A 26,712-nucleotide genomic window follows, 5' to 3' on the forward strand; every position below is an offset into this window, starting at 1 on the left:
AAAAGAAAGTCTGGAAGCGCTTGGTTGAGAAATCCTGTGGTTTGTTTAAAATATGGATGAATCAGGAGACTTGTTTAGCTACATCCTCCTCTCCACCATGGTGACCCATTGGGAATGAAAGACAGGAAGGGAACCAAATGGCGTAATACTGCTTTATTAAAAAGGAGGTACATACACAAAATGCCTGCTTACATTTTCCAGTAGTAAAGATATGTATAGCAGGATTTCCTGGTGCCTACCCATGGCAGCATACCAATGGTTGGTTGCTCTGCCCCCAACCACTTTAACTCTATAAATAAAAGAGTTGTTTCTCCCTGCCAGTATTCTTTTCTCTGTCCTCATTCCTGCAGGATCACGCTCAGCCCTACCTCAGCGATTTATGGTGTGACCATTGCAGGTTAATGCTCTCCTGCAGTATGGAATCCTATTGCTTGGGATACTAAAGGCGCCAGATAAGTATGGGAGCACGTTTTTCTGTGGATCTTTTTGGGGGGTTTTGAGGGTTAACAGGAGCCAGTCATCCTCCTCTATGTTCCTTTGTTTGCCATGTCCCATATGTATATGCAGTAGCCCGTTGCAGCCAACGGCAGCCATTTTGGAACACCCAGAATGCTTTCAGGTATAAAGGAGAGCTTGTCTTCATTAGGGGGCCAGCTGCCAAAGAGGAGACATCTCTAAAGGTGTCTTCTCCATCTCCTCTATTTTCTCCCCTGTATTATGGAGCCCAGCTAAGGTACCGGGGGGCTATTATAATATTTTTATGTTTGTTTATGTAGATAGATAGATAGATAGATAGATAGATAGATAGATAGATAGATAGATAGATAGATAGATAGATAGATAGATAGATATACATGTGTGTGTGTATACATTTTTTTTTTTTTTAAAAACCCTCTTTTATTTCTTCAAGACTGATTTAATTCCTATTGTCTTTTTCATAGCTGCCCCTAGTAGGCTAATGCCGCATCAAAAAGATCCTCAACATACCACTAGGTGAGGGCTGCAACAGTCAGGTAAGTTTTTTTAAAAAAAAAAAAAAAAAAAAAAAAACACCCTGAGCTGGTTGAAACATCTTTTTTATTTCTATTTTTTTTATTATAACCCGCATCACGGAGCATCCCACAGGTCATCCCACAGAAACTCTCCAGATAGAAGGTCAAGGGGTCATAGGAGCTCGGGTCAATCTCACTCATTCTCGGCCCATGCTTCTCGCAGCGGTCAGAAAGCACCCCGACATACCTCACATAGACATGACTCCCAGCACAGACCTGTGTATCCAGGAGATAAAGCATGCTGGGTGTGTGGAAAACAAGCCCTTCCTGATAAATTGGTATGTGGTCAGTGCCTCCTAGAAGCCACAGGGGACAAGGAAAGAGACAAACAGGAATCCATGGAATCAATCAAAAATCTGATCAGAGATTCTATCCGGGAGTTGGCCTTATCCCAAGACCTAGTAACCCCACCCTCGGGCGAAATAGCAGTAAACACACCCTCACCGCAACCTGATCCAGATATTAATTCTGAAGACGAGACAGAAGTGGGGGAGGAAAGTGCTTCGACCTTTGACTTCGCTCTAGTAGAACCTTTTATCAACGCAGTAAAAGACGCAATCCAATGGGAGGAAGATCCAGAGCCTCCATCTAAAACAGGGGTCTCAAACTGGTGGCCCTCCAGCTGTTGCGGAACTGCAAGTCCCATCATGCATCTGCCTGAGGGTGTAATGCTTGTAACTGTCCATCTTGCAATGCCTCATGGGAGTTGTAGTTTTGCAACAGCTGGAGGGCCACCAGTTTGAGACCCCTGATCTAAAACAAAAAGATATTTTCCACACCTAAAGAAAAAATTATCAGCCTTCCCTTTGATGGAACAAATCAAGGAAGTGGTGACGGATGAATGGCAGTAAGTGGACAAGAGGCCCTTAGCTTATAATCGATTTCTCAAATTATACCCGCTGGCAAAGGCAGATGCGCAGCTTTTTGACTCAGTACCGACGGTAGATGCCTCAATTATGAGGTTAGCTAGAAATACAACACTACCTTTAGAAGACGCAGTCTCCTTTAAGGATGTCCTTGACCGAAGGATCGATTCAGATCTAAAAAAAAAAAAATCTTATCAGGCAGCAGGAGGGGCATGTAAACCAGCGGTAGCTCTGATCTCAATCTCGAGGGCTACCAGGGTGTGGTCAGACAACATCGAAACAGCCCTCAGACAGAGTGTGGGCTCTGAGGAAATCATCAAAACACTTGATGAGCTAAAGTTGACCTCAGATTTCATGGCAGAGGCCGCCATTGATGTCTTAAAATGTTCCTCCAGAGCTATGCTGTACTCCATCAATGCCAAAAGGGCATTATGGCTAAAGCCGTGGTTGGCCGATTCAACATCAAAGCAATCGTGGTGTCGTATTCCATAGAATGGGAAAGCTCTGTTCGGCGACAAAATGGATGCAGCAATCACGAGTCACAGGGGGAAAGCGGCCTAATTCCCCAGGACAGAAGCAGGAGGAAGAGATTTGTTTCACGTCCAGCTATCCAGCAGAGAGCGAAGGATTCCAGAACATACCGCCCAGGTAGGGAGTGCAGAAGAGGCTGGAAGGGCTCGCAAGCCACTTTTTTTGAAGATGGGGAAATCTAAAACCTCAACATCCACGGTTGAGGGCCAGAAGTCTTTTTGACTCCCTATCCACCCAAACCGATCCAGTGGGAGCTCGACTCAGGGCATTCACCCAGGTTTGGGTGGAGAACTGTGTAGATCAGTGGGCAGTTTCCACTGTCCTTCAGGAGCATTTCTGGAAATTCAGAAGGCGTCCCCCACACTTTTCCTTCCAGCCCACCAAAATTCCAACCTCCAAGGAGAAGAGGGAGGTCCTTCTTCAGTATGTGCAAATTCTTATTCATCAACAAGCAGTAGTGCCAGTTCCAGGCTTGGAAAAATGCTCAGAATTTTATTCCCCAGTCTTTTTGGTCCCCAAGAAGTCGGGCAGTTGGAGGCCTGTGTTGGACCTGAAGAGGTTGAACAGATACATCCATGTAGAGCATTTCAAAATGGAATCTTTAAACACGGTAATTCTATCAGTGCAACCAGGGGATTGGATGGTCTCTATAGACCTCCAAGATGCATATCTCCATATACCTATCCTGCAGTAGTTTCAGCCATTACTGAGATTCAAAGTAGGCGACTAACATCTCCTTCCCTTCGGAATCTCAACAGCTCCCAGTACTTTCACCAAAATGCTAGTGGCAATCTTAGCTCCTCTTCGAGAGAAAGGAATTTGAGTGCTACACTATTTAGACGACATCCTGAATTTATTCCAGCACAAAAAGAGCCTAGAAATACATGTGCGATTGGTCCTAGCCACGCTAAGCAGGTTCGGGTGGCTGATCAATTATTCCAAAAGTCAGCTCACACCTACGCAGGAGATAACATATCTGGGAGCATTCTTTAACACTCCAGAGAGAGCAGTTTCGCTCCCATCAGAAAAGATTCCTGTTCTGATAGGGAAAGTGAAAAAAGTACTGGCAAGCCATTCCATGTCAGCATCAGACTTTCTGAGCCTGCTGGGGTCCCTTTCTTCATGTATACCCATAGTGAAATGGGCCAGATGGCATCTTTGGGGGTTCCAGCGGGGGTTTCTGTTACAGTGGAGGGAGAATAACCTGGAACAGAAGATACTGATCATGCCTGCAATGGAAGTCCAGTCTCTTGTGGTGGACAAGACCATCCAACCTTCGGGTTCACTGCTCCCTGGGGCCCATTCGCGTGGACCATTCTTACGTCAGACACAAGTCGGTTGGGTTGGGGAGCACACTTCCAAGACCAGCTAGTACAAGGGAGATGGCAATTCAATTCGGAGGAAGTAGTTTCGAACAACCTGGAACTAAGGGCAGCATTGAAGGCAATCCTGCATTTAGCTGCCTCCCTCAGAGGAAAATCCGTACTTCTACAGATGGACAACAGAGCGGCAGTGGCCTATGCCCAGAACCAGGGGGGAACACACAGCATGTCCCTATTCAGCGAAGTAATGCCCGTTCTGACCTGGGCCGAGAAGAATCTAATCAACCTATGAGCCTCATATATCCCAGGGCCCTAGAATCAGTTAGCCGACCATCTGTCAAGATCATTCATCGACAACGAGTGGTCCCTGAATCCGAGGATCTTCCTTTGGATATGCCAGCAATGGGGCACTCCCCAAATAGACCTCTTTGCCCCCCCACTCAATGCAAAGACGCCTCTATTCTTTTCAAGATTCCCGTCTCCGAGGTCAGCAGGAGTAGATGCCCTAGTCCAGCCTTGGAACTTTAAGAAGGGATATGCATTTCCTCCGACCCCTCTGATATTGAGGTTTCTCCAACGTCTGACAACAGAGAAAGTCACAATCATGGCAGTGATCCCGTATTGGCCCAAAAGACCATGGTTCAGGATGACCCTGTGCGAACCGCCTTTCCCTTCCACGCATGAACAACCTTCTGTCTCAGGACAATTTCTCTCACCCGCACCCAGAGATCCTAGATTTGAGGGCCTGGAAGTTGAGCGGAAAAGGTTGGGTTAGTTGGGATGTTCACATAGTGTTATCCAAACACTACTACAGGCAAGAAAGTCTTCCACTAATTCCACCTATTACATGGTATGGAGAAAGTTTACAGAGCTGGCAGAGGTTAACCATTTCGATCCCCTGGAATCTGGAGTCCAGAATATACTTCTCTTCTTGCAGAGTGGTTTGGACATAGGTTTGGGCCTAAACACACTTAAGGTCCAGGTTTCAGCCCTTTCAGCTCAAACAGATACATGATGGGCATTAAACCCTCTTGTCGAACGCTTTTTGAAGGCAGTCCTAAGATTGCGACCTCCCAGGAAAACGTTATACCTCAAATGGGAATTGACTATTGTGCTGAATGTCCTATCAAATTCTCCTTTTGCTCCTACAGAAGAGTGGAGTGGAGTGGAGATATCCTTGGAGGATATTTCCTTGAAGACAGTATTCCTGATCGCCATCACTTTGGGTCGCAGAGTTTCGGAGGTCCAAGCTCTAGGATCACAGGAACCCTACATCACCTTTTTCCCCAGACAGGGTGGTTTTTCAGCCCATTCATCAACTCGTTCTTAAAGTGCCTTCAGTCTACCATCTCAACCAGGAATGGTTTCTTCCAGCATTCGGGGAGGACCCAGCCTCCTCAAGACTACACGATTTATATATAGCTATGTCCCTAAGGCACTAGTTAAGTTTAACGCAACAGTTCCGTAAGGATCAACGACTGTTTATCATCCCAAAAGGTGCCAAAAGGGAATGGCAGCATCCAAGACGACCTTGGCAAGCTGGATCGTGAGGTTAATTCAAAGAGCATATCGGGCTAGTGGTCTTCCAGTTCCACATGCGGTCAATGCGCATTCAACACAGGGAATGGCCTCCTCTTGGGCAGCCTTGGCACGGGTCTCCCCTGAGACAATTTGCCGAGCAGCTAGGTGGTCGTCCAACACTTTCATGTCGCACTATAGTGTAGACCCACCGGTTCTTCCTGAGAATTTGGGGAGAGGACCTTGGAGTTATCTGTGCTTTAGTTTTCATTAAATTTCTTATTGCAGTACCCTCCCTGTAAGCAAGTTATTTACCATTGGTATGCTGCTATGGAGGCACCAGGAAAATGGAAAATTGAATACTTACCTTTTCGTAATTTTCCTTTCCTGGTGCCTACCCATGGCAGCATACACCCTCCCTTCAATAATCCTTAATGTTCTGAGGTCTAGTTACAAGAATACCAGCAGGGAGGAACAACTCTTATTTATAGAGTTAAAATAGTCCTGTGGGTTGGTCGGGGGCGGGGCAACCAACCATTGGTATGCTGCCATGGGTAGGCACCCAGAAAGGAAAATTACAGAAAGGTAAGTATTCCATTTTCCGCGCTAAACCCAATAAACAAACAAAACAGTGTATATATATATATATATATAGATAGATATCTATATATATATATATATAGATATCTATCTATATATATATAGATAGATATCTATATATAAATATATAGATATCTATATATATCAAATTATGTATAAAAAGGAGGGTGCTGCATCTAAAAAAAATAAATATTCAGTCCATAAACGTGTACAACTAATAAAGATGCGCAATCCAAAAAATCAAATGAAGAGGTATGTATAAATGCCCGCATGTGCTATATTGAATGAATGTGCTGTAAAAAGTGCTAAGATACGGATACAAATATATAAAAAAAAAAAACATTAAAACTGTGTAGTCCAAAAAAGTGCTTGACCAAATGTGAACAACCAGGACAAACTTCTCAGAAGACTAAACAATTTTTCTGTCCATCAAACAAGGTAAGTAAAAACAGTGCCACTTACCAGATGTGATGGATCTCAAATTATAGAGATCGGATAGGCACACACAGGAAGGCTCACTTGGCCAAAGGAGTTATATCCACTTTTCCAATAACAGGATCCCTCCTCCTGTAGCGGCTTTTCTCTGCTGAAGTACTCCTGTCTGGGCCTTCTAGCAGGATAGATTCCTCCAAGGGATGTATTTATGAAATGGAAAGAAGAGGCTTCATGGTGCAGTACTCAAATTTAAAAGGTAGTTATTCTTAAAACATCGTAGGCACTGACATCCAAACAAAACGGCATTTAGTGTATTCAAACCTGCTGCGTATTCAAAACCTGTAGCTCCACCCGACACGTTTCCCCTTACGGGGAGCCTCCTTTCCCAATCGAAGCCTTGTATTGGGAAACGCGTCAGCTGTAGCTACAGGTCTTGACGTCACCACACACCAGCTGGCTGGCAAGTGCCGCAGCTGGTTTGAATACACTGAATACCGTTTTGTTTGGATGTCAGTGCCTACGATGTTTTAAGAAAAAATACCTTTTAAATTCGATTACTGCACCATGAAGCCTCTTCTTTCCATTTCATAAATTTCCACTCCGCTTTAACTCAATATAGCACATGAGGGCATTTATACATTCCTCTTCATTTGATTTTTTGGATTGCGCATCTTTATTAGTTGTTTACATTTTCCAGTGCCTTGTCCCGGCACTAGGGATGTCTTGCATGGAATGCTGATGGGAGCTCCACACCTCCCGACTCACGCTTAGTGATCGGCGTGCATTCCACTGCCATTGGGAGACAAAACCGGAAGCAAGGACCCAGAAATGATGTGACCGGAAAGCGCCTCGATGTACATTTCGTTTCACGTCATCAGGAAGCGTTCCGGTCACTGGGCAGAAGACACTAAATACCATGGAGGTGGAATGTGATTGGTGGAGCTGTAAATCTCCACCAGCCCATTCACTCCCATATCAAATATCCCCCATTAAGAGGTATACAATGAGTAACGCTATCAATACAATTGAATCACCAATTGCATTAAAATACATTAAAACACATAACCCATAATTAGCAATGTCAAAAAGATACAGGCATAATTAACTGCACCAAATAGCATATATAAATTAATTGGTTTGAAAATTCAAGGGAAAAAAATGTTGAATAGAAAAAAAATAATGTACTGTTAAAATATATATATATATATATATACGAACATTTTTTTTTCTAGATATCTCGGTTTCCTCAGATGAAGGAAGGGATTTCAGATTTTTGTATCCCTTCAAGTGGAGGAAGAGGGGACTGAAATATCTGGGAGTGTTTCTGTCAACATCAACAATGGATTTATACCAGGACAATTAGTTGCCCTTACTGAAAAAAATTAAACAAGATTGGAGAGGATATCCTGCACGCAGATTATCTTGGTTTGGCAGGATAAGTGTCATCAAAATGATGACTCTCCCGAAAGCCTTGTATATCTTTCAGTGTCTTCCGATAAATATTCCCATGGCTTATTTTAAAACTCTTAGATTGATGCTGCAAAAGTTTATATGGAATAATAGGGGTAACCGTATTGCATATAAAGTTTTGAGTAGACCAAAGGATAGGGGAGGATTATTCCTTCCAGATTTTGAAAAATACCATGCAGCGGGAGTACTGAGGATAGTCATGGACTGGGTGCATGGCTCTCCGTATAAAAAATGGGTGTCATTAGAGGCAGAGCTGAGCAAATCAGCCTTGAGCCAGACTATTTGGATCCTGAGGCAATATAGAGGTTCCTCTAGAGAAATGGCTCCAATTACCATAGAAACACAGAGTATGGGATAAACTTTTCAAAAATACATTCTTGCAATATAATAGTCCTTTGATGCCTTTGACAGGCAACAACTATTTCCCTCCAGGTAAGGATAATGAACTGTATTTAAAATGGACTTCCACGGATTCTTTGAGGTTAAAAGATGTCCTGAAGGGAAATGTCCTTTGTTTCTTAATGGAACTACAAGGAAAATACGGGGTAACATTATGGGATACATGAAGGTATAGACGACTTCAAAACTTAGAATCTCTTCCGAAACCCCTCCGTTCAGTTAGTGAGTTAAACTCATGGGAAAATATTACTTGATCAAGGGGGAATAAATAGACAGGGGATTTCCAATATATATAGGATGTTGATGATGCCCCCAGATGTGGAATCCTTGTGTCCCTTGGAGAGGTGGGAACTGGAATTGAATTGGTCATTTCCTGAAACAATGAGAAGTTTTTGACTATGTTCACTCAACTTCAATGGACACAAGAATGAAAAAAATGAATTACAAATTACTAATTAAATGGTGTTATGTTGGAGGGGATGCGGGAAGACGGAACACATGCACATATATGGTGGCAGTGTCCCCTAATTCAACCTTACTGGAAGGAAGTATTGAATTGGATAAAGAAGATCAGTGGGAATGAAATTGGATTAGATCCCTGGCAATGCCTGTTCCATGCAACGGGGATGCCAAGGAAGAAGTATAGAACAGCAATTATTCCATTCCTACTGAATGCAGCAAAGGTATTAATTCCAAAACAATGGAAGTCAAATTTAATCCTGACGATAAAGGATTGGTTTAGGGAAGTAGATAAAATTAGGCTAATGGAGGAAGTAATACATATGCAAAATGACTTGGAAACAAAATTTGTCAGTACGTGGAAGAGCTGGTTGGAATTTAGACAAAGATTTATTTGAACTATATGGGAAGTAACTAGACATTCCGCCGTTTCCCGCCTATGTCCCCCCTCCCCCCTTTCTAACCCTTTTTTTTTCTTCTTTTCTTTTGATATTGGTACACAGCAATTAGGTACACTTTATTGGAGAATCTTTCAATTGATTTAAAAAAAAAAAATCGAGATTTTCGCCTCTTAAAAATAAATAAAAGGATTTTGAATCTCACCGCTTATTTTTGTAAGGAAGAAGACACTGAGAGGATTAAATAATATAGATGGGGGAGGGTATTATATTAGGGGTTTATCCCCCCCCTTTTTTTCATGGAAAAGGCACTTTTTAAGGAGAAATCTCCAATAGAAGGTAAAAAGTTGAGTAAGAGAGTCAACGTACAGGGGGGCATGACCAGATGCAGGAGTGAGTGGTGGAACGTGTGCTCTCTCCCGGTCTCAGCCATGATGCTGTTCTAGCGTTGTTATCCTGGATTAGGCTTATCCTGCGTTGTCATATCTCTGTGAACTCTCTGCTCCTACCTGCGGATTCCTGCTGTCTGTTGGTACGAGGAGGAGTGTGCGCTGCTTGGCGGTGGAGATGAGTGAGATGCTCGGGAGAATCCGCTGCGTCGCCGTGTTGTGGAGAGGAGGGGAGCCTGGACGAATCACTGTCTCTGCGTCTGAGTGCCTGGCGACGTCTCGCAGGTATCGCGAGAGGCTGAGCGGAGCGTGCCTGAGACGGCGGAGGGGGAGATCGGCAGTGGCTGTGCCAGGCACGCTTTGCCGCAGTAAAGAGCGGGGGGAGCGGAGAGACTCCGGGTGGAAGTTCTCAGGCTTGGATCTGTCCTCCACGTAGCTCCTGGGACGGAACCGGAGCAAGGTAAAAGAAGCAGAACTTTAAATAATTTAATATTCCTGAAGTAGAACGATTGTGGTCATTGTTGCAGGGTTCCGTGGGGTCTACTTCTGTTATTGTAAAGACTGGACATCCCAATTGAAGAGGGACTCTCTGTTATTCTATTTTTTTTTTTCGTAGCTAGCTCAACTTAGCTTGCTACTTAGTTCCCTATCTTACCATGACTAGGAAAAAGGGGGAGGATCAGCAACAGCAGCCCCAGGAGAACCCATCCACACAGCCCACCCACTCAGTTAAGGAGAAAGGGAATCAAAATGTATCTGCAATGGCAGCCACAGCAAAATTAGAAAAATTTGCACAAACGCCCTCGCAGTCCCCCGCTAAGAGCAACCAAGTGCCCCCAGGGAAAGTGTTGGCGGGAGGTCCTGGAGACAGAAAGAGCCTGTGGAAAGGGACTGACAACCCGCCGGCCAACCCGAGAGCAGTGAACAAAAAAAGCCCTGAGAGGGAGCACCCGGGAAAGACCACGGATATTACCCCTAATTTAAACGTAGCCAGTGATCAGGAGCCTACTCTAAAGGAGGTACTGTGTGCAATAAATGCTTGCAGGAGTTCGCTGAGCGAGATGTTCGTGGAGTTAAGAATTCTACGGCATTAGACAAGAGTTTCAGAAAATAGTGGAGAGAATTAATGGCCTGGAGGAAGGGTTAATCAAGTAGAAGATATTGTATTTCCAATGCGGCAGGACTTTAAAAAAATGCAAGTCCAGCTAGATGCCAACAAACTCAAAATGGATGAATGGGAGAACAGGTCCCGAAGACAAAACGTGAGTGTGATGGGTCTCCCTGAGAAAAGCGAGGGCTCTTGCCCCGAAGAGTTTATGGAAAAGTGGCTTAAAGAGGTTTTTGGGGCTGAGTCTTTTTCGCATCTTTTTTCCATTGAGAGAGCACATAGAGTGCCTTCCAGGTCCGTACACTCAGGAGGCCACCCTAGACCGATGATAATGAGGTTTTTTAGTTATAAAGAGAAGATGAAGGTGCTGCAGAGATCGAGAGAAAAAGGGGACATTTTTTATAATGGTGTTAGAATATCGATATACCCAGACTACTCCCCAGACTTGCAAAGGAGAAGAGCAGGTTTTTTAGACATTAAGCGAACCTTACGGAACCTTAACATACCATATGCGCTACTATATCCAGCGCGGCTGCGTACTGTGGCTCTAGGGACAACTCACTTTTTTGAATCGGCTGGAGGGGTCACGGAATGGCTCGAAGAGAACAAAAAGAACTTATAGAGATGAAAGCTAATTGTATATGTGTAACAGGTTTTTTCTCATATACAGGATTTGCCCTTTTTTTTTTTTTTTTCGCAGCAGGGGCTGGGAGGGAGAGGGGCGGGTTGGTGTAGTTGATGAGAATAATACTAGGGTCGTGGATGGGGGTCTTTCTGGCTCTCGTGGCGATAGGGTCAGAGGGGGCGAGGGAAGGGGGGGAGGGAAGGGGGGGAGGGAGGGGTGTGAAGGGATTGACAGTTAGTATAAATGATCTACACTCAGAGTGGGCGGTAGGGGAGTGGATGGATTCGGTTGAGGGGGTTAGTAAGGTCACAAGGTAGGCCCCTGGGGCAGGCCAAGATAGGCAATGGGGTGGGAAGAAGGGCTCATTTATAATAAGGGTAAACAATTATAGAGCGTTGTTAATAAAGTTTGAGAAGTTTAAATAAACGAAGTATAAGCACCTAAACCACACAAAAATAAGAAAGAATAAGAAAGAATCTTTAGATAGTGGTGGGGGGGGGGGGGGGCACTCTCTGTCCAAACTTTCCCTGTTCCCCCCTTACAATATTAGCACTGATTGTAGTACTTGGGGTTATTGTTGATTTGATGCAAAATGCCAAGTGGCTGTTGGGAAGAAGGGCACATGTGTTAGATTGGTTTTGTCATAATAGAGGATGGAAATTTTTCTTCTTTTTTTTTTATATAATAGTGTTGTTTTAGAGCAGCCTCTCCCTTCAGCCCTGATTTTCATTTCACTAAATAGGGAGTTAATTTCTCCCCGTTTTTTTTATTACTGGTATTTTTTTTCGTTATTTATTTAATGCAGTCCAGAACATTTGGTATAAGCTCCTGGAACATTAGGGGGATGAGTGATCCTATTAAAAAAGCTACCGTATTTTTGGAATTGGAATCTTGTGGTACTGAATCGATATGCCTGCAGGAAACGCATTTGACCAACGAGACTAAATTACAAATCAGAAATAAAAAATTTCAGACACAATACCACTCAGTGTACCCCTCTTATTCAAGAGGAGTGAATATCTTGGTCAAGAGAGGGTTGATGTTTTCCTGCAGGGATGTCAGTATTGATAGGCTGGGCTGTTTTATTTTTATGTATTGCTTAATCGAGGGTAGGCCATTTGTCATAGCAAATCTGTATATCCCTCCCCCATTTAGGATGGAGATCCTGTTCCAACTGCTGGGGTACCTGGAGGATAAAAAAGATGTTCCGGTCATTGTAGTGGGGGACTTTAACGCCGTGTTGAATAACAGGCTAGATAGGTTTCCGCCTGGGCCCAATGGTGGTAGAGTGTCAGAGGGCCGGTTGGCTCAGTTCCTTGAGGAGGTTGGGTGGTGCGACTTATGGAGAAGTCGCTACCCTAATGCCCAGCAATACTCATGCTTTTCGGGGTCCCACCACACTCTCTCCCGCATCAACCTGGCCATCGGTAACCAAGAAGTCCAACCCTTAATAAGCAAAATTGAATACCTGCCAAGAGGGGTGTCAGATCACTCACCACTGATAGTAACAATAACTGTGCGGGATAGTAACAGCCAGAGGATGTGGTCACTAAACCCAATATGGATGGAGATAATAGGGAATAGAGATTAAATAAATGCAGGACTAAGAGAGTTTATTGAACACAACTCAGGTTCAGCATCGGAAGGGGTGGTCTGGGATTCCTTAAAAGCATTCCTTAGAGGGTTTCTAATTCAACAGATATCAAAAGTGAAGAAACAAACAAGGGTAAGGGGAGAGCTTATTAGAGAGGAGGTTTTGGTGTCAGAGAGAAAATATGTGTCAGATCCAACTCCAGAAAATCGAGAATGCTGGGTAAGGAAGCAACAGGAATATAAAATGGAAAAAATTAGAATAGCGGAAAATAGGAAACTCTTCCAGAGACAGAGGAGTTTTGAGGAGGGGGAAAGAGTGGGCCGGATGTTGGCCATACTGGCCAGCACTAATTCTCCTTCCTCAACAATTCCTATGATTAAGACAACAGAAGGGGAAATTTCGTCAGACCCTGGGGTAATTAGGGAAATGTTTTTTGAATTCTATAGCGAGTTATATAGATCACGACACTGTCTAGAACAGGGAGAGATGGAGAAATTCTTGGAAGGAATTAAGCTCCCGGCTCTATCGGCCACAGATATGAATAGCCTGGATGCTCCAATAACACTGGAGGAAATAAGGCAAGCCATAGTAGATATGCCTAATCAGAAGTCTCCAGGCCCAGATGGATTGCCCTCTGAAATTTATAAACAATATGGGGAGGTGTTGGTCCCAGAGCTTCTGAAGACACTAAACTGGTCGGCTGCAGCTGGTAGATTGCCATCTTTGATGTCTGAAGCTAACATAGTACTAATCCAGAAGGAGGGAAAGGACCAGTTAGACACATCCTCATATAGACCAATCTCACTGCTCGGCTCCGATGTCAAGATTTTGGCAAAAGTCTGGCAATTAGACTAAACAAGTGCATTTCTACTTTGATCCACCCAGATCAATCTGGGTTTATACAGAATAGATCTACTAGTAAAAATATTAGGAGGACATACCTGAACCTTCAGACCCCGGTCGAGAACAAAGGCTCCAGAGTTGTCTTGTCCTTGGATATCGCCAAGGCATTTGACACTCTGGAATGGGGATATTTATGGTGGGTAATGGAGAAATACGGTTTTGGCCCTCTATTTATTAATTGGCTTAAAATATTATATAAATGCCAGATTAAAAATTAATAACGCATACTCGGAAAGGATATCTCATGAGAGGGGAACAAGGCAGGGGTGCTCGTTATCACCCCTGCTGTTCGCCCTAGCAATGGAGCCTTTTGCGGAGGTAGTAAGAAGCTCACCTGGCTTGCAGGGTTATAAAAGGAAAGAGGGGGAGGATAGAATAGCGTTATATGCTGACGACGTCTTATTATTTTTGGGGGATACGGGGCCTTCATTAGTAAAAGCGATGCATTTGGTGGAAGGATTCTGAGGGTCTCAGGGCTGACAGTCAACTGGGAGAAGTGGATACTTCTCCCAATTGACTCGACCAATGGCTCTCTCCCCCAGGGGATACCCTGTTTCAAGATAGTGGAAAAGTTTAAATATTTGGGTATAGTGTTATCCAGCAACCCAATTAGAGATAACTTAGCTCCACTTCTAGAAAAATTTAAAAGGAAGAAGGATATTTGGTGTCGGCTCCCCTTATCTGTAGCAGGCCGAGTAAACCTGGTCAGGATGATTTGGATGCCACAGCTAATGTATATACTCCACAATTCACCGGTTTGGATCAGTAGAGACTGGCTCGTTAAAATAAACTCTTTCTTCTGAGAGTTAATATGGAGGAAGGGTCAGGCCAGGATTAGCCTTCAAACATTGCAGCACCCAACTAGGGAGGGGGGATTGGCGGTTCCCCATCCATATAGGTACTTCCTGGCTACCCAGTTGCAACATTTGGGAAGGTGTGAGCATATGGGAGAGGTGAACACTAGTATGGAAACTATGTTATCAGGCAACCCACACAAATCCTTAGCAGGGGCATTGGAGGCCGGGTCTCTCTGTTGCACGCTCCCAACATATAAGTTGGTTACAAAAATTTGGCAGTTAGTGAAGACTGAGATTATTATTATTATTATACAGGATTTATATAGCGCCAACAGTTTGCGCAGCGCTGTACAACATGGGGCAGACAGTACACTTACAATACAAATCAATACAGGAGGGATCAGAGGGCCCTGCTGAGATGGGATAAAAGGGCTTTACGGAGTTTTCACCTATATGGAATAATAGGCAGTTGCAGGAGCTATACTCTATAGGAAAAAATAGGTTGTGGGAAGGGTGTGGTTTAATTCGGCTGGCCCAACTGTTTATTGATAATGTCTTAAAGTCTTTTACGGAACTGAGACAAGAGTTTGGAATTCCAAAGGAAACATTTTATTACTACCTCCAGATTAGGCACGCCTTGGATAAACAATTTAAGACTAAGGCGTTGGAATGGTGTAAAGCTCCACTTCTCAAAAAAGTAGTACGGACAACTAGCTGTAAGGGCTTGATATCAGGGATTTACGGACAATTGATGGCCAGAATGACAAGATTACAAACGCTTTCACGCACCAGGGAGGGGTGGGAGGCCAATGTGGGGGGGATGGCGGATGACCAGTGGGATAGGATATTGGTGCTTGGCCCACTGGTGTATGTCTCTCCGTCACAGCGGGCTTCGCACCTCTTGCTGGTGAACAGAGCCTATTATACCCCCAAGAAGCTGTATAGATCCGGTCGCAGATCAGATGACAAATGCCCCAGATGTCTAGAGACGGGCGATCTTATACATATGATGTGGAGATGTCCGAAACTATTTAGATACTGGACCGAGATCCTAAACATTACTGAAACCAGGTTTGGGATTAGATTGGAATTTGAGGCCAAGACTTGTGTGCTGGGGCTAATCAGACAGAATATCGGGAATGGTTATAAAGTCACAGCAGTGGTAAGATGCCTATACCAAGCGAGGAAACTGATAGCACAATCTTGGCTGTCAGCGGTCCTTCCTACTCTGGAAGAATGGGTTAGAACAATGAACACATTGGTGAGAACAGAAAGGACAACCTACACCAGAAGAGGAAGCTACAGGAAGTTCACAAAGATATGGGAATTATGGATTCAGGGAGTGAGCAATGAGTTGGGAAATCCTTAATGTGGGCTTGAAGGAAATTTGCGGTCCCGAGTGTATGAAAGCAGGAATGGCTGAATTGTGAAATAGGAACTATATTTCAACCCCAAAACAGGTTAACATGGTTTGCTAGGCCTAAGGTTAGGCTAATTTTGATAGAGTCAAAGGGATTGGGGTGGGGGGAGGGATCTGGGGATACAGGGGAGGGGGGTGGGGCGGGTTCGGGTTAGGGGTAGGGGTAAGCTAAAAAGGTACGATTATGATAATGTGTTCTGATGGTGTAACGATTGGCTTTTGAGATGAAATTGTATTAAGTGACTTGCTTATTTTTTTGAAACTGTATATCCTGGAAAATTAATAAAAAGGAATTAAACTTAAAAAAAAGTTGAGTAACTCCCCTTTTCATAAATTTACAGGAAGGGATGGGATATGTCACGTTTTATGTAAATAATTAGGAATGTCACTAAGAGGATTTATGTTATGAGGGGGAAGTGGGGCACTTTTCACACACATTTAATAAGGATAAAATTGGGGTAGGGTGGTATGTTTTTTTTTCCCTCTCTTTTTCTTTCGGGGAGGGGGGACTAGATGGCGGTAGATAATAAAATATCTAATTTGAGGGAGTACATTAGGAGATAGATCCATGTTTGTGTTGATTGTATTTTATGTTTTATTTAATATGAATGTTATGTATATAATTATATATATATATATTTGTATGGTATTGAAATGGAATGTTTTTATGTGTATAATAATCCAATAAAAATATTTGAAAAGAAAAAAAATATATATTTTTTTTAATATAAGAATTTAAAAAAATAAAACAAATGTAAATTAAATTAAAATTAAATGTGAATAAATAAAAATAAAAAATAAATTAAAAAAATTCAGAAGTTTAACAACGATAGTCTGCTAAATGAACAATGATATTGTGCACAGCCTATACAAAACCATAGATTTATGGTATGTACAGTGGATTAAAAATGAACCTGTCCTTCAATGCACTCAATAAATTACTGGGTACATAAAAAGGAGAAAATTCATACCTATAGACTATACATAAGTCACCCTCCTACCCTGATTTATTAATAGTAAATATAGAAGATAAATTTATGGATACATTTTAGAGACAAACATCTTGGGGAAAGGACCGGGACAATTATTAATCATTTGTTAAAAAACAATTGAGATCCAAATCGATATTCATACCGTCTGGTTGCAAAGTCTCCAACCGATATAGCCATTTGGTTTCATTCTGTGATACTGCTCGTTTAAGACCTCTAAGGTATCTCCCACGGAAAAGGCATCGGTGTATTTTTTGGATCAGTGTCCACTCCCAACTCTATCTACAGGTGGCCGCAAGATATTAAATGCTCCCATTACACTGGAGGAACTTAATGAGGTGGTGGCCTCTATGGCGAACAGTAAGTCCCCAGGCACAGATGGTCTCCCAGCTGAAATTTATAAAAGATATAGTGAACCCCTCCTTCCTCTCCTTTTAGATACTCTGAATGCCGCCGTGTCTGGAGATCTCCCTCAATCTATGAACGAGTCAGTCATAGTGGTCATACCCAAGCCTGGAAAGAACCCATTGCTACCTGATTCGTATAGGCCTATCTCCCTTATAAACTCGGACATTAAACTGCTGGCAAGGGTCCTAGCCACACGGTTGGCGGGAGTTGTCTCAAATTTGGTACATTTGGATCAGTCAGGCTTTATACCGGCTAGATCTACTGCGCTAAATATACGGCGCTTATTCCCGTATATACAGTTGCCAGTGGATAATCCTGGAAATAGAGCGGTGTTCTCCCTTGACGCTGCCAAGGCCTTTGACAGCGTAGAGTGGAAGTACCTCTGGGCGGTTTTGAGAAAGTTCTGGGTGGGAAAATCATTTTTTTCCTGGGTGCAGCTATTATATGCGGCTCCTCAGGCCAGAATACAAATTGATTGGGTTTTATCTAGGGCATTTCCTCTGCACAGAGGTACCAGGCAGGGGTGTTCCCTTTCAACCCTGCTTTTTGCCCTGGTGTTGGAACCCTTGGCTATTGTGGGGTTTTGTTGGGGTGAGAGGGAGGACAAAATCTCCCTCTACGCAGATGATACTTTGATATACCTAGGAGACACTGTCGAATAATTGGGATTTATCAGTGGTAGCAGACCCTTCCAGGACCTTGTTGATTTATTCCCTAATGGAGTACACTGCAATGTCCCAAATGGAAATGGTACTTCTGGGGGTCCCACCGGAGTGCCCAACTGTCCATTTGCTCTGGAGACTTTGGAAAGAGTTGAAGAAACATTTAGGCATTGATGGTTTTCTGGACTGTACGTTCATTTGGTGTAATAGATCCTACCCTGAATTAGAGGAACTATTGAAGTATTCTATATGGAAAGCAGGAGTTAAATACATGTCTAGTTGTTTGATGGTACATTGGTGAAATCCTTCAGTCAGTTGAGCAAAATTCCCCTTGTTACATAATCACTACTATATGTACTTGCAGCTGCAGAATGCCATTAAAATGCAGAGTAGATGCTCCGTTATGCATCTAGATGACTCTGATTTCCTCCCCTCCTATATTTAATAATACAGATAAAAAGGGCATGTAATGTAAGGAGAAGTAGGAATCAGATGTTGGCACTATAGATGGGGATAGCTGGCCCGCTAGTTTTAGTCTCTGGGGTTTAGAAGTTGTCAAACTTATTTATTCTCCACAGGGTGTACAGAACTCCCCCACAACTATTTAAATGGGGAAGGAGAGACTCCCCCTTGTGCCCGAAATGTCAATTACATCAAGGTACTCTGATCCATCTACTTTGGAAGTGCCCTAAACTGGTACACTATTGGCATGAGATTATTGCGACCATTAATAATATTTATCAACTGCAGTTAATGGTAGGTCCAGTTACCTGAAAATTGTAGGGTACTGGCTCTCCCCCTGAGCCCCCACATCCAATTAATGACTACAACAGATAAATACAATACTCGTTAGGGAAAAGATTGCATAGAACAGAAATGTGTTGGGTAAATTTATCAAAATTTGGCAAGAATTGTTAGAGAACCCAGGAGTAGCCCCTCCTCAATTTGTCCTTACCAGACTGCTTCAGGTCTAGGTGAGGAACAGGAATTGCTCTGGCTACAGTTTAAGGGCCTCCATAGGATTAGGGATTTTAGATTAGAGTACAATGGATACTGTCTTGGGATTCACCTTGTTTGTAAGGGATGCTTTCTTTTATATTAATGGATAGTACGCACTTCAGGGGATGTTTATTCTATGTTTTCTTTAGTTCAACGTCTGTTAATATGTTCTGTATCACACTTACTGTGCAGATTGATTAAATGTATAATTTTGCAAATGGTACATTTATTATACGAGGTCTATGATAACTTTATGCTTTCTATATTGAAAGCTTTTTTCTCTGATTGTTTGTACCTTTAATTTTTTTTGCATAATACTTTTTTTTTTTTTTCTAAATAAAAAAAAAAAAAAAAAAAAAAAAAAGGAAGGATGGATGAGTTCCTCTCCAATGTCTGGAAATTTTGTCTATTCCTTAAAACATGAGCAATTTTGGATCTCTATTGTGGTATTGTCTGAATTGTTTTGACACACTAGGCTTAACAAACCCATTCCTAATATTAGTGATGTGTTCATTGATTCTGGTGCATAACCTGTGTGTAGTTCTGCCCACATATTGTAAGGGCCACGGGCATTCCAGTACATAGGTGACATACTCAGAGTCACATGTAATTAGTGAACGTACCTTAAATTTATGTTGTGTAACTACCGAATGGAAGCTATCAATTTTCATTTTACTCCTTCTGGTAGTGTTACACGTCTTGCATCTGGTGCAATAGTGAAAACCTTCTCTATCCAGGATAGTGCTTACTGTTTTAGGGGGTCTGGGATGTTTGGTGCAATTTTATTCCTGGGGCCCTGCTATATATAGTGAAAACCTTCTCTAGCCAGGAAAGTTCTAACTCTTTTAGGGGGGTCTGGAATGTCTGGTGCAATTTTTTTCTGAGTTCTGAGGCCCTTCTATATATAAATTTGGTAGGAACGTTTTAAGATCTCTGTCTTTGAGTAGAATGGCCCAATGTTTTTTAAAAATATTTTCAACTTCCTTGTATTGCTGGTGAAATCCTGTGATGAAGGCTAAATCCCCTTTGAATGTCCTTCTATTACTATTATTTAAAAGGGAACTTGGAGCTGTGATAGCCGCAAAAGGTGGCTCTAGAAAGTATTGACTTTGGAGGGGGGGGGGGGGGGTGAATAGTTATGCACATTTACTTTTTCTGTTATTTTGTCCTATTTATTGTTTGCTTCACAATAAAAAAAAAAAAAAATCTTCAAAGTTGTGGGCATGTTCTATAAATGAAATGATACAAATCCTCAAACAATCCATGTTAATTCCAGGTTGTGGGTCAAAAAAAAAACAAAACACAAAAATGCCAAGGGGGTGAATGCTTTTGCAAGGCACTGTACACTATATTTTTTCTTTATTTGCTATTTTTTTTTCCCCATGAATGCTGAGTTATCCTTTAAAAGAAAACCCCTTCCCATTTCATGCTGTTAGCAATGGCACCACATAGAAAAGAAATGTCACAAGGCCTAAGAAAATAATTTATTTACACAAGAAAGGTGAAGGCTACAAGAAGATTAGCCAAGCTTAACTTGTCAGAATACTGTAGCAAATACAATACAAAAATTTAACAAAGATGGAACTGCAACCATCTCACAGAGATGTCCAGGCCGTCCACGAAAGTTATCATCTCGACGCTCCTGTCGAGATGTTAAGGGTTGAAGAAAATCACCATGCAAGTTCACTGCAGTTAGCCAAAGAAGTAGAAAGCCAAACTGGGGTGGTTGTTTCCCATGACACAATATGGCATGCATGGGTGTCATCCACAAAGGAAGCCTCTCCTAAAGCCCACGCACAAAAAAAAGTCCACCAAGAATGCCAGGGCCCATTCTGAAAAAGTAGACGACTACTGGGTCTCTGCACTCTGGAGTGATAAGATACATTTTTTTTTAGAACTAATGGCTTAAAAAAACAAAAGAAAAAAAAAAAACAAAAACTGTATGGAGTCGCAAAGGTGAGGACAAAGAAAAATGCATGGTACCTACAGTGAAACATGGTGGTGGCAGTGTTCTTCTGTGGGGCTACATGAGTGGTGTCGGGGAGCTGCATTTAATTGATGGCATCATGAATTCACAGATGTACTGCTCTATTATGAAAGAGAAGATGCTACCATCACTCCGTTCCCTTGGTTGTCGTGCACTTTTTCAACATGACAATGATCCAAAACACACATCTAAGGCCACTACTGCATTTTTGAAGAACAGGGTGAAAGAGATTCAGTGGCCAAGTATGTCTCCTGATCTGAACCCAATCGAACACCTATGAGGAATTCTGAATAGACAAGTTGAGCATCACTCTCCATCTAGCATTCAGGTTCTAAAAGAGGTCCTTCTTGAGCCCTGGTTCACATGGTTTTGACGTGTCAAATCGCATGCCAAACCAGCGGCAATGGCAGCAGCTGAATCGGTGCAGCGCCGCACCGATTCCCAAAGGTAGTTTCTGTACTACTTTTGGCTATTTTAGGGTGCGATTTCCATTGACTAGTAAAGGGATGGTGAACCCGCGCAGTGGAAGTAAAGGCTTATTTGGTGGAGTTTGGAACTGCTGCCTCCCAACAAGCAGTCACCCTAAATGGGGACAGCTAAGATATATTGAGAATGATAGAAGGGTTTGGCGCTGTTCCTTTTGGTTGGATAATTCCCTACCTTCATATAGGTTACTAAATGCAAATTAAAAATATATAAATTCCTAGGTGCACCGTGCATATGTCAAATAAATATTCTGCTACAATATTGTACAATCATAGGTGATACATAGACATTGGATATATACCTCAAATATAGTGGTATTGAAGAAGGGAGTGGGGGGGGGGGGGAAGGGGAGGGGAAGGAAGGTGGATGGAGGGTGTAGGTGGGGGGAGGGGGAGGTGTAGGAGATCTGCTCCTGAGAAAAAAATTGGCAATATCAAGATAAAGTGCAAACGTGCTAGTGAAATTCAAAAAAATCCTTATATGTGATACACTTGTTGTCAAATTCTTTAGTATGTCTCTTATGCAATTTCTTGTGCTGTTACGGTGATAATCCTTCACTTATAATATATCCTTGCTCTGAAAGTGCAGCCACTCACCAGATCACTTCACCCCTGCAGGGGTAGTAGGCAGTTACAGTTTTTACGCCACTGTACAGCGATCGCTGGCGGGCTCAGGTTCGTGGTATATCATATGTAAAGAGAGAGGGAGTGCCCATAGCGTAAACTTGCTTTAAAAAGTTTTATTACACAAAATAGAAGGGTACTCACACTTTTACAATGAAAATCAAGCGAAATGGTAAAAAACGTCAAAAACGTCACAAATGTCCTTCAGCGCTGGTACAGGAGGTGATGTTTGGGAAGCACAGATTAGGCCACGCCCTACGCGTTTCGTCGTTAGGTAGACGTAGCAATTTTACGCTATGGGCACTCCCTCTCTCTTTACATATGATATACCACGAACCTGAGCCCGCCAGCGATCGCTGTACAGTGGCGTAAAAACTGTAACTGCCTACTACCCCTGCAGGGGTGAAGTGATCTGGTGAGTGGCTGCACTTTCAGAGCAAGGATATATTATAAGTGAAGGATTATCACCGTAACAGCACAAGAAATTGCATAAGAGACATACTAAAGAATTTGACAACAAGTGTATCACATATAAGGATTTTTTTGAATTTCACTAGCACGTTTGCACTTTATCTTGATATTGCCAATTTTTTTCTCAGGAGCAGATCTCCTACACCTCCCCCTCCCCCCACCTACCTTCCTCCCCCCCCCCCCCCCCTTTTTTCCCTTCTCCCCCCCCCCCCCCCCCACTCCCTTCTTCAATACCACTATATTTGAGGTATATATCCAATGTCTATGTATCACCTATGATTGTACAATATTGTAGCAGAATATTTATTTGACATATGCACGGTGCACCTAGGAATTTATATATTTTTAATTTGCATTTAGTAACCTATATGAAGGTAGGGAATTATCCAACCAAAAGGAACAGCGCCAAACCCTTCTATCATTCTCGATTTCCATTGACATTTGTGCAGAAACTTAAAATCGGGAAGGGCATGCGGGAATGAAATTGTGCGAGTTCAGCTGAACTCGCACAATTTCATTCCCACAGTCAGTGTAAACCAGGGCTGAAGAATGAAAAAAGATGTTGCAATATGCCACCAAATTGTTCATTCCATGCCTAGAAGACTTGGTGCTCTCCTTACAAATCATGGAGGTCATACGACATACTAGCTGTAGTAGTTATATATAGTTTTTAATTTATATATAACCCAATTTTTTGTTAAAATATAAAAGATATTACGCCGCGTAAAAAGATGCCTAACATTTTACATGTTAAAATTGGGTATGCTCGTGCAACTACGGTACTTAAATTTCCAGAGGTGATGCTTTAAAAAAAAAAGTTACAGGTTACCAGTTTAGAGTTACAAAGGAGGTCTAGTGCTGGAACTATTGCTCTCGCTAGAGCGTTCGTGGAGATACCTCACGTGTGTGGCATAAATGCTCTTTACATATGTGTGTGTAAACTTCGTATGCGTTTGCTTCTGCGCATGAGGGGATCATCTCGGTCAGGAAGTGGTTAAAATGGTCTATTGCAAAGTAGAAACTGTTTAATGGTCAGACAAATTTTACATTTTAGCAACCAAAAACAGTAAATTGCTAGTGTATACTGCTCCATAAGATCCAACTCAAACTCCATGCACCAGTTTACAAATGCATATCAGAAGGGGGGAAAAAAAAAACAGTTTACAATAGCAGTTACATTGATGGACAGTAGAAAGGTCCCCAAGGTTTCTTATAAACAAACACAATATTGTAATTTACCTTTCTCTATCTACACAGAAGTAATGTCTGAATAAGCTGAAGTTAGAAAATACCATTAAAGCCATGGAACAGGGGCCTGCATCTGAGTCTGAATGAACCTGAAAAAAAGAAAACTACAGGAGGACAAGGAGATGTAAAGGTGCTCCTGCCCAACAAGCAGCTTACCTCCAAGCATCTGCATAACACCTTAGCTATTCTTAAACAAAAATGCTAAAAATAAATGAATGAAAAGAGAAAAACAAGAATGCTGACTGCTCATTTTGATTTTGCTAATCATACTGCACATTTTGTCTTTCTAGGACAGGAAGGGGGGTTTCCTCAACTGAGGCAGGCATTAATAAAGCTATAGATGCATAGACTTAGAGCAGTGCTAACAATACACTAAATTTCTGTCAATTGTTAGCTCAAAAAAGCATTTCTAAAATGACACTGACCTGAAGGAGGCCACGGTGTGTGTCACAAGGAAGCAGGCGGTCTGTGCTTACTGAAATACTTTACCACGCTGCTAGTTGCTGTGAGCTAACAGATCCCTACAGACCAGGAGAGGAGGCTATTATGGAGCTGTTTATGCCATTTAACGCTGGATGTTTGTGAGTGCAACAATCGTTTTTTTATACACTTATCTTCATCTATTAAACGATAACACACTAGGGCTGGCGTGCGCTCTCTCTTGTCTTTATATATTTTCAGAATCATGTCTACCACCCAGTGGACTTTTGGGAGAGCTGCAACACCTTAAACGAGGAATATACTTACAGACCGTTTACTGTTGGAATAGGTATAGTGGGGACAGCGCTAAACTTGGTTTGTTGTATGTGTTTGGACTAAAATGACACTTTAAATACCTTTCATATAATTTATATTTCAGTTGGTATACAAAAAAAATAATGAATAAAACACACGTTATAGAATCATAAAATAGAAATTACTTTTTTCCCACAAATAAGTCCTATAGAGGAAAAAAAAAAAAAAAAAAACAGAGGCACCGTAAATTACATAATGGTTCTGTTTATACAAATAATAACTTCAGGTATGTTAGAAAAGATAAAGTATCTGATCAGTTAACTGGTTAGGCCCAGTTCCCCTACATCTTCCTTCTTTTCTTCATTCCACCTGCTGGTTTGTAAACGATCAGCGGGAGCTCCAGGGTGGCAATCTTGTGACTTTCCTCGAAAGATACATCAGAGAACATATTTATTTTACTGATCTTTAGCCTCATGGCTCTAGCAATTTCAATTATCCTGTTAACAAAACATATGCTAGAATCAAAAAAGGTTGATGATGGGAAAAAAAAAAAAAAAAAATCACACACATTCACTCTTGTAATACAGCAATTGAGTGATAAGTATAACAAACACAGTGCATGCGCTAAGCCTTTATTTATGTATGTATATATACACACATAGACAAAAAAAAAAAAAAAATCTTCTAAGCCTCAGCAGAAACTTATATGGCCAAAGATCTGCTGCGCATTACGACATGTGCGTTAATATGTATTTGACCAAAAGTGAAGGTGTTTAACAGGCCTGCAGCATACTTGCTAATACAATGCACCACAATGCACAGACAGTTCGCATCTTTGTGTTGTGGTATGCTAAAACACGTATGCCTAGCACTGCTCTGTTTCATGGATTACTACAGTACAACAGACTGAATAGAGACGTTAACCCTAAAATTTTTTCAGCCTGTGTATTGGGATAGCTCTGTATACAGTCGGTAAAGGTAGGCATACCTTAGGATTCTTAGGATTTAGATTTACAATTTCCAGTGCAGAATCTGCCTATTACCACTGTGTAATAATTTCTGAAGCTACTGTTATCCCTTAAATGATACAGGCAGGAATGCGTTATGTGGGATGCCAGAGAGCAAAAGTTCCAGAGCCACTGTGGAGTGCATAAATTGCCCATTCCTTCTGAAATTCAATAATGCTTTAGTCTTAACTGTGGGTTATAGGCTGCTATCTTAATGTGACTGGGCACTAGAAAAAAAAAAAAAATAATAATAGTAATAATGGTCAGGGACATTTTCTCTATAACCTCTCTCCCAGCAGCTAGCCTCACTTTTGTAGGAAGATCATAAGGAACAAAAAGGCAGGGATCTCAGCCCTGTACTGTACCTTCAAGAAAAAAGATTTTACAGGCAAGTCAAAAAAAAGTTTTCTGAATCACACAGTCCCAAAGCAGTCCAACTGAGGGCAACAAGGGAAACCAGCGCTAACAAGCCTATGTAACAGGAGGGAAGCTCAGAGCAGCATGAATTACCTTAAAACTGAAAAATTGGCATCAAAGAGTCAAAGAGAAATGGCCACTAAAAGAAACGCGAACCACTTTTTTGGTTACAGCAAAAAGAACAGAGGGAAACTTCCACAGGGATTAACACAAGCTTGTCAGATAGAAAGCAGAACTAAATCCTGCTCAAGGTGAATTAGGAAGAAAAACCCTAGGAAGAAAAGAGGCCCTGGTCTCAAAACAACCTTGTCCTTAATGAAGCCAAGAAAAGGCTCTGTACCTGGAAAGACCTCAGGATTGGCACACAGAAGCAATGGCGACTAAAAGGCAATGATGTGAGTAAGCCTTGGCAAAGAAAATTCCAGAGGCAGTCCAAAGGAACCGAGGGAGTACCAGGTTGAGACCTCACAGAATCACTGGGAAAAATACAGGAAGACCATTTGCAAGCAACACCCTGTATAAGGGCCCCTAGAAAAAAAAAAAAGCAGAGGCAATCAGCCTCATAAAAAAACAGCTACAGTCCAAAATAGACCCTTGATGGTCCTCAAGGCCCAACACAGATCCAGACCAGACTGAAGCAAAGATTTGTTCCTCGGCGTACAGCCTGTGAAGGCAACCTAGTTTTTGTACCAAGAATAGTACTTCTCCAAGATCAAAAAGGTAGATTTTGTGAGAGGTCAGGTCTTGAGCCTTGGGAGCATAAGTTGGTATGAACTGAACCTACAGAATCACCA

General features: G+C 42.2%; 1 protein-coding gene across 1 annotated transcript in view; it reads right to left on the reverse strand.

Annotated features, from left to right (window-relative positions):
- Nucleotides 1-24,596: 24,596 nt before the first annotated feature.
- The window catches only part of POLR1E (RNA polymerase I subunit E), a 58,159-nt gene continuing 56,043 nt past the window's right edge, over nucleotides 24,597-26,712 (reverse strand). The window contains exon 12 of the mRNA XM_073591597.1: nucleotides 24,597-24,991. Within this exon, the coding sequence (XP_073447698.1) occupies nucleotides 24,835-24,991 (157 nt within the window). The 3' untranslated portion in view covers nucleotides 24,597-24,834. The remainder of the gene's footprint in view (nucleotides 24,992-26,712) is intronic.

This window comes from Aquarana catesbeiana, linkage group LG01, assembly GCF_042186555.1.
Source record: "Aquarana catesbeiana isolate 2022-GZ linkage group LG01, ASM4218655v1, whole genome shotgun sequence".
Lineage (NCBI taxonomy): Eukaryota > Metazoa > Chordata > Amphibia > Anura > Ranidae > Aquarana > Aquarana catesbeiana.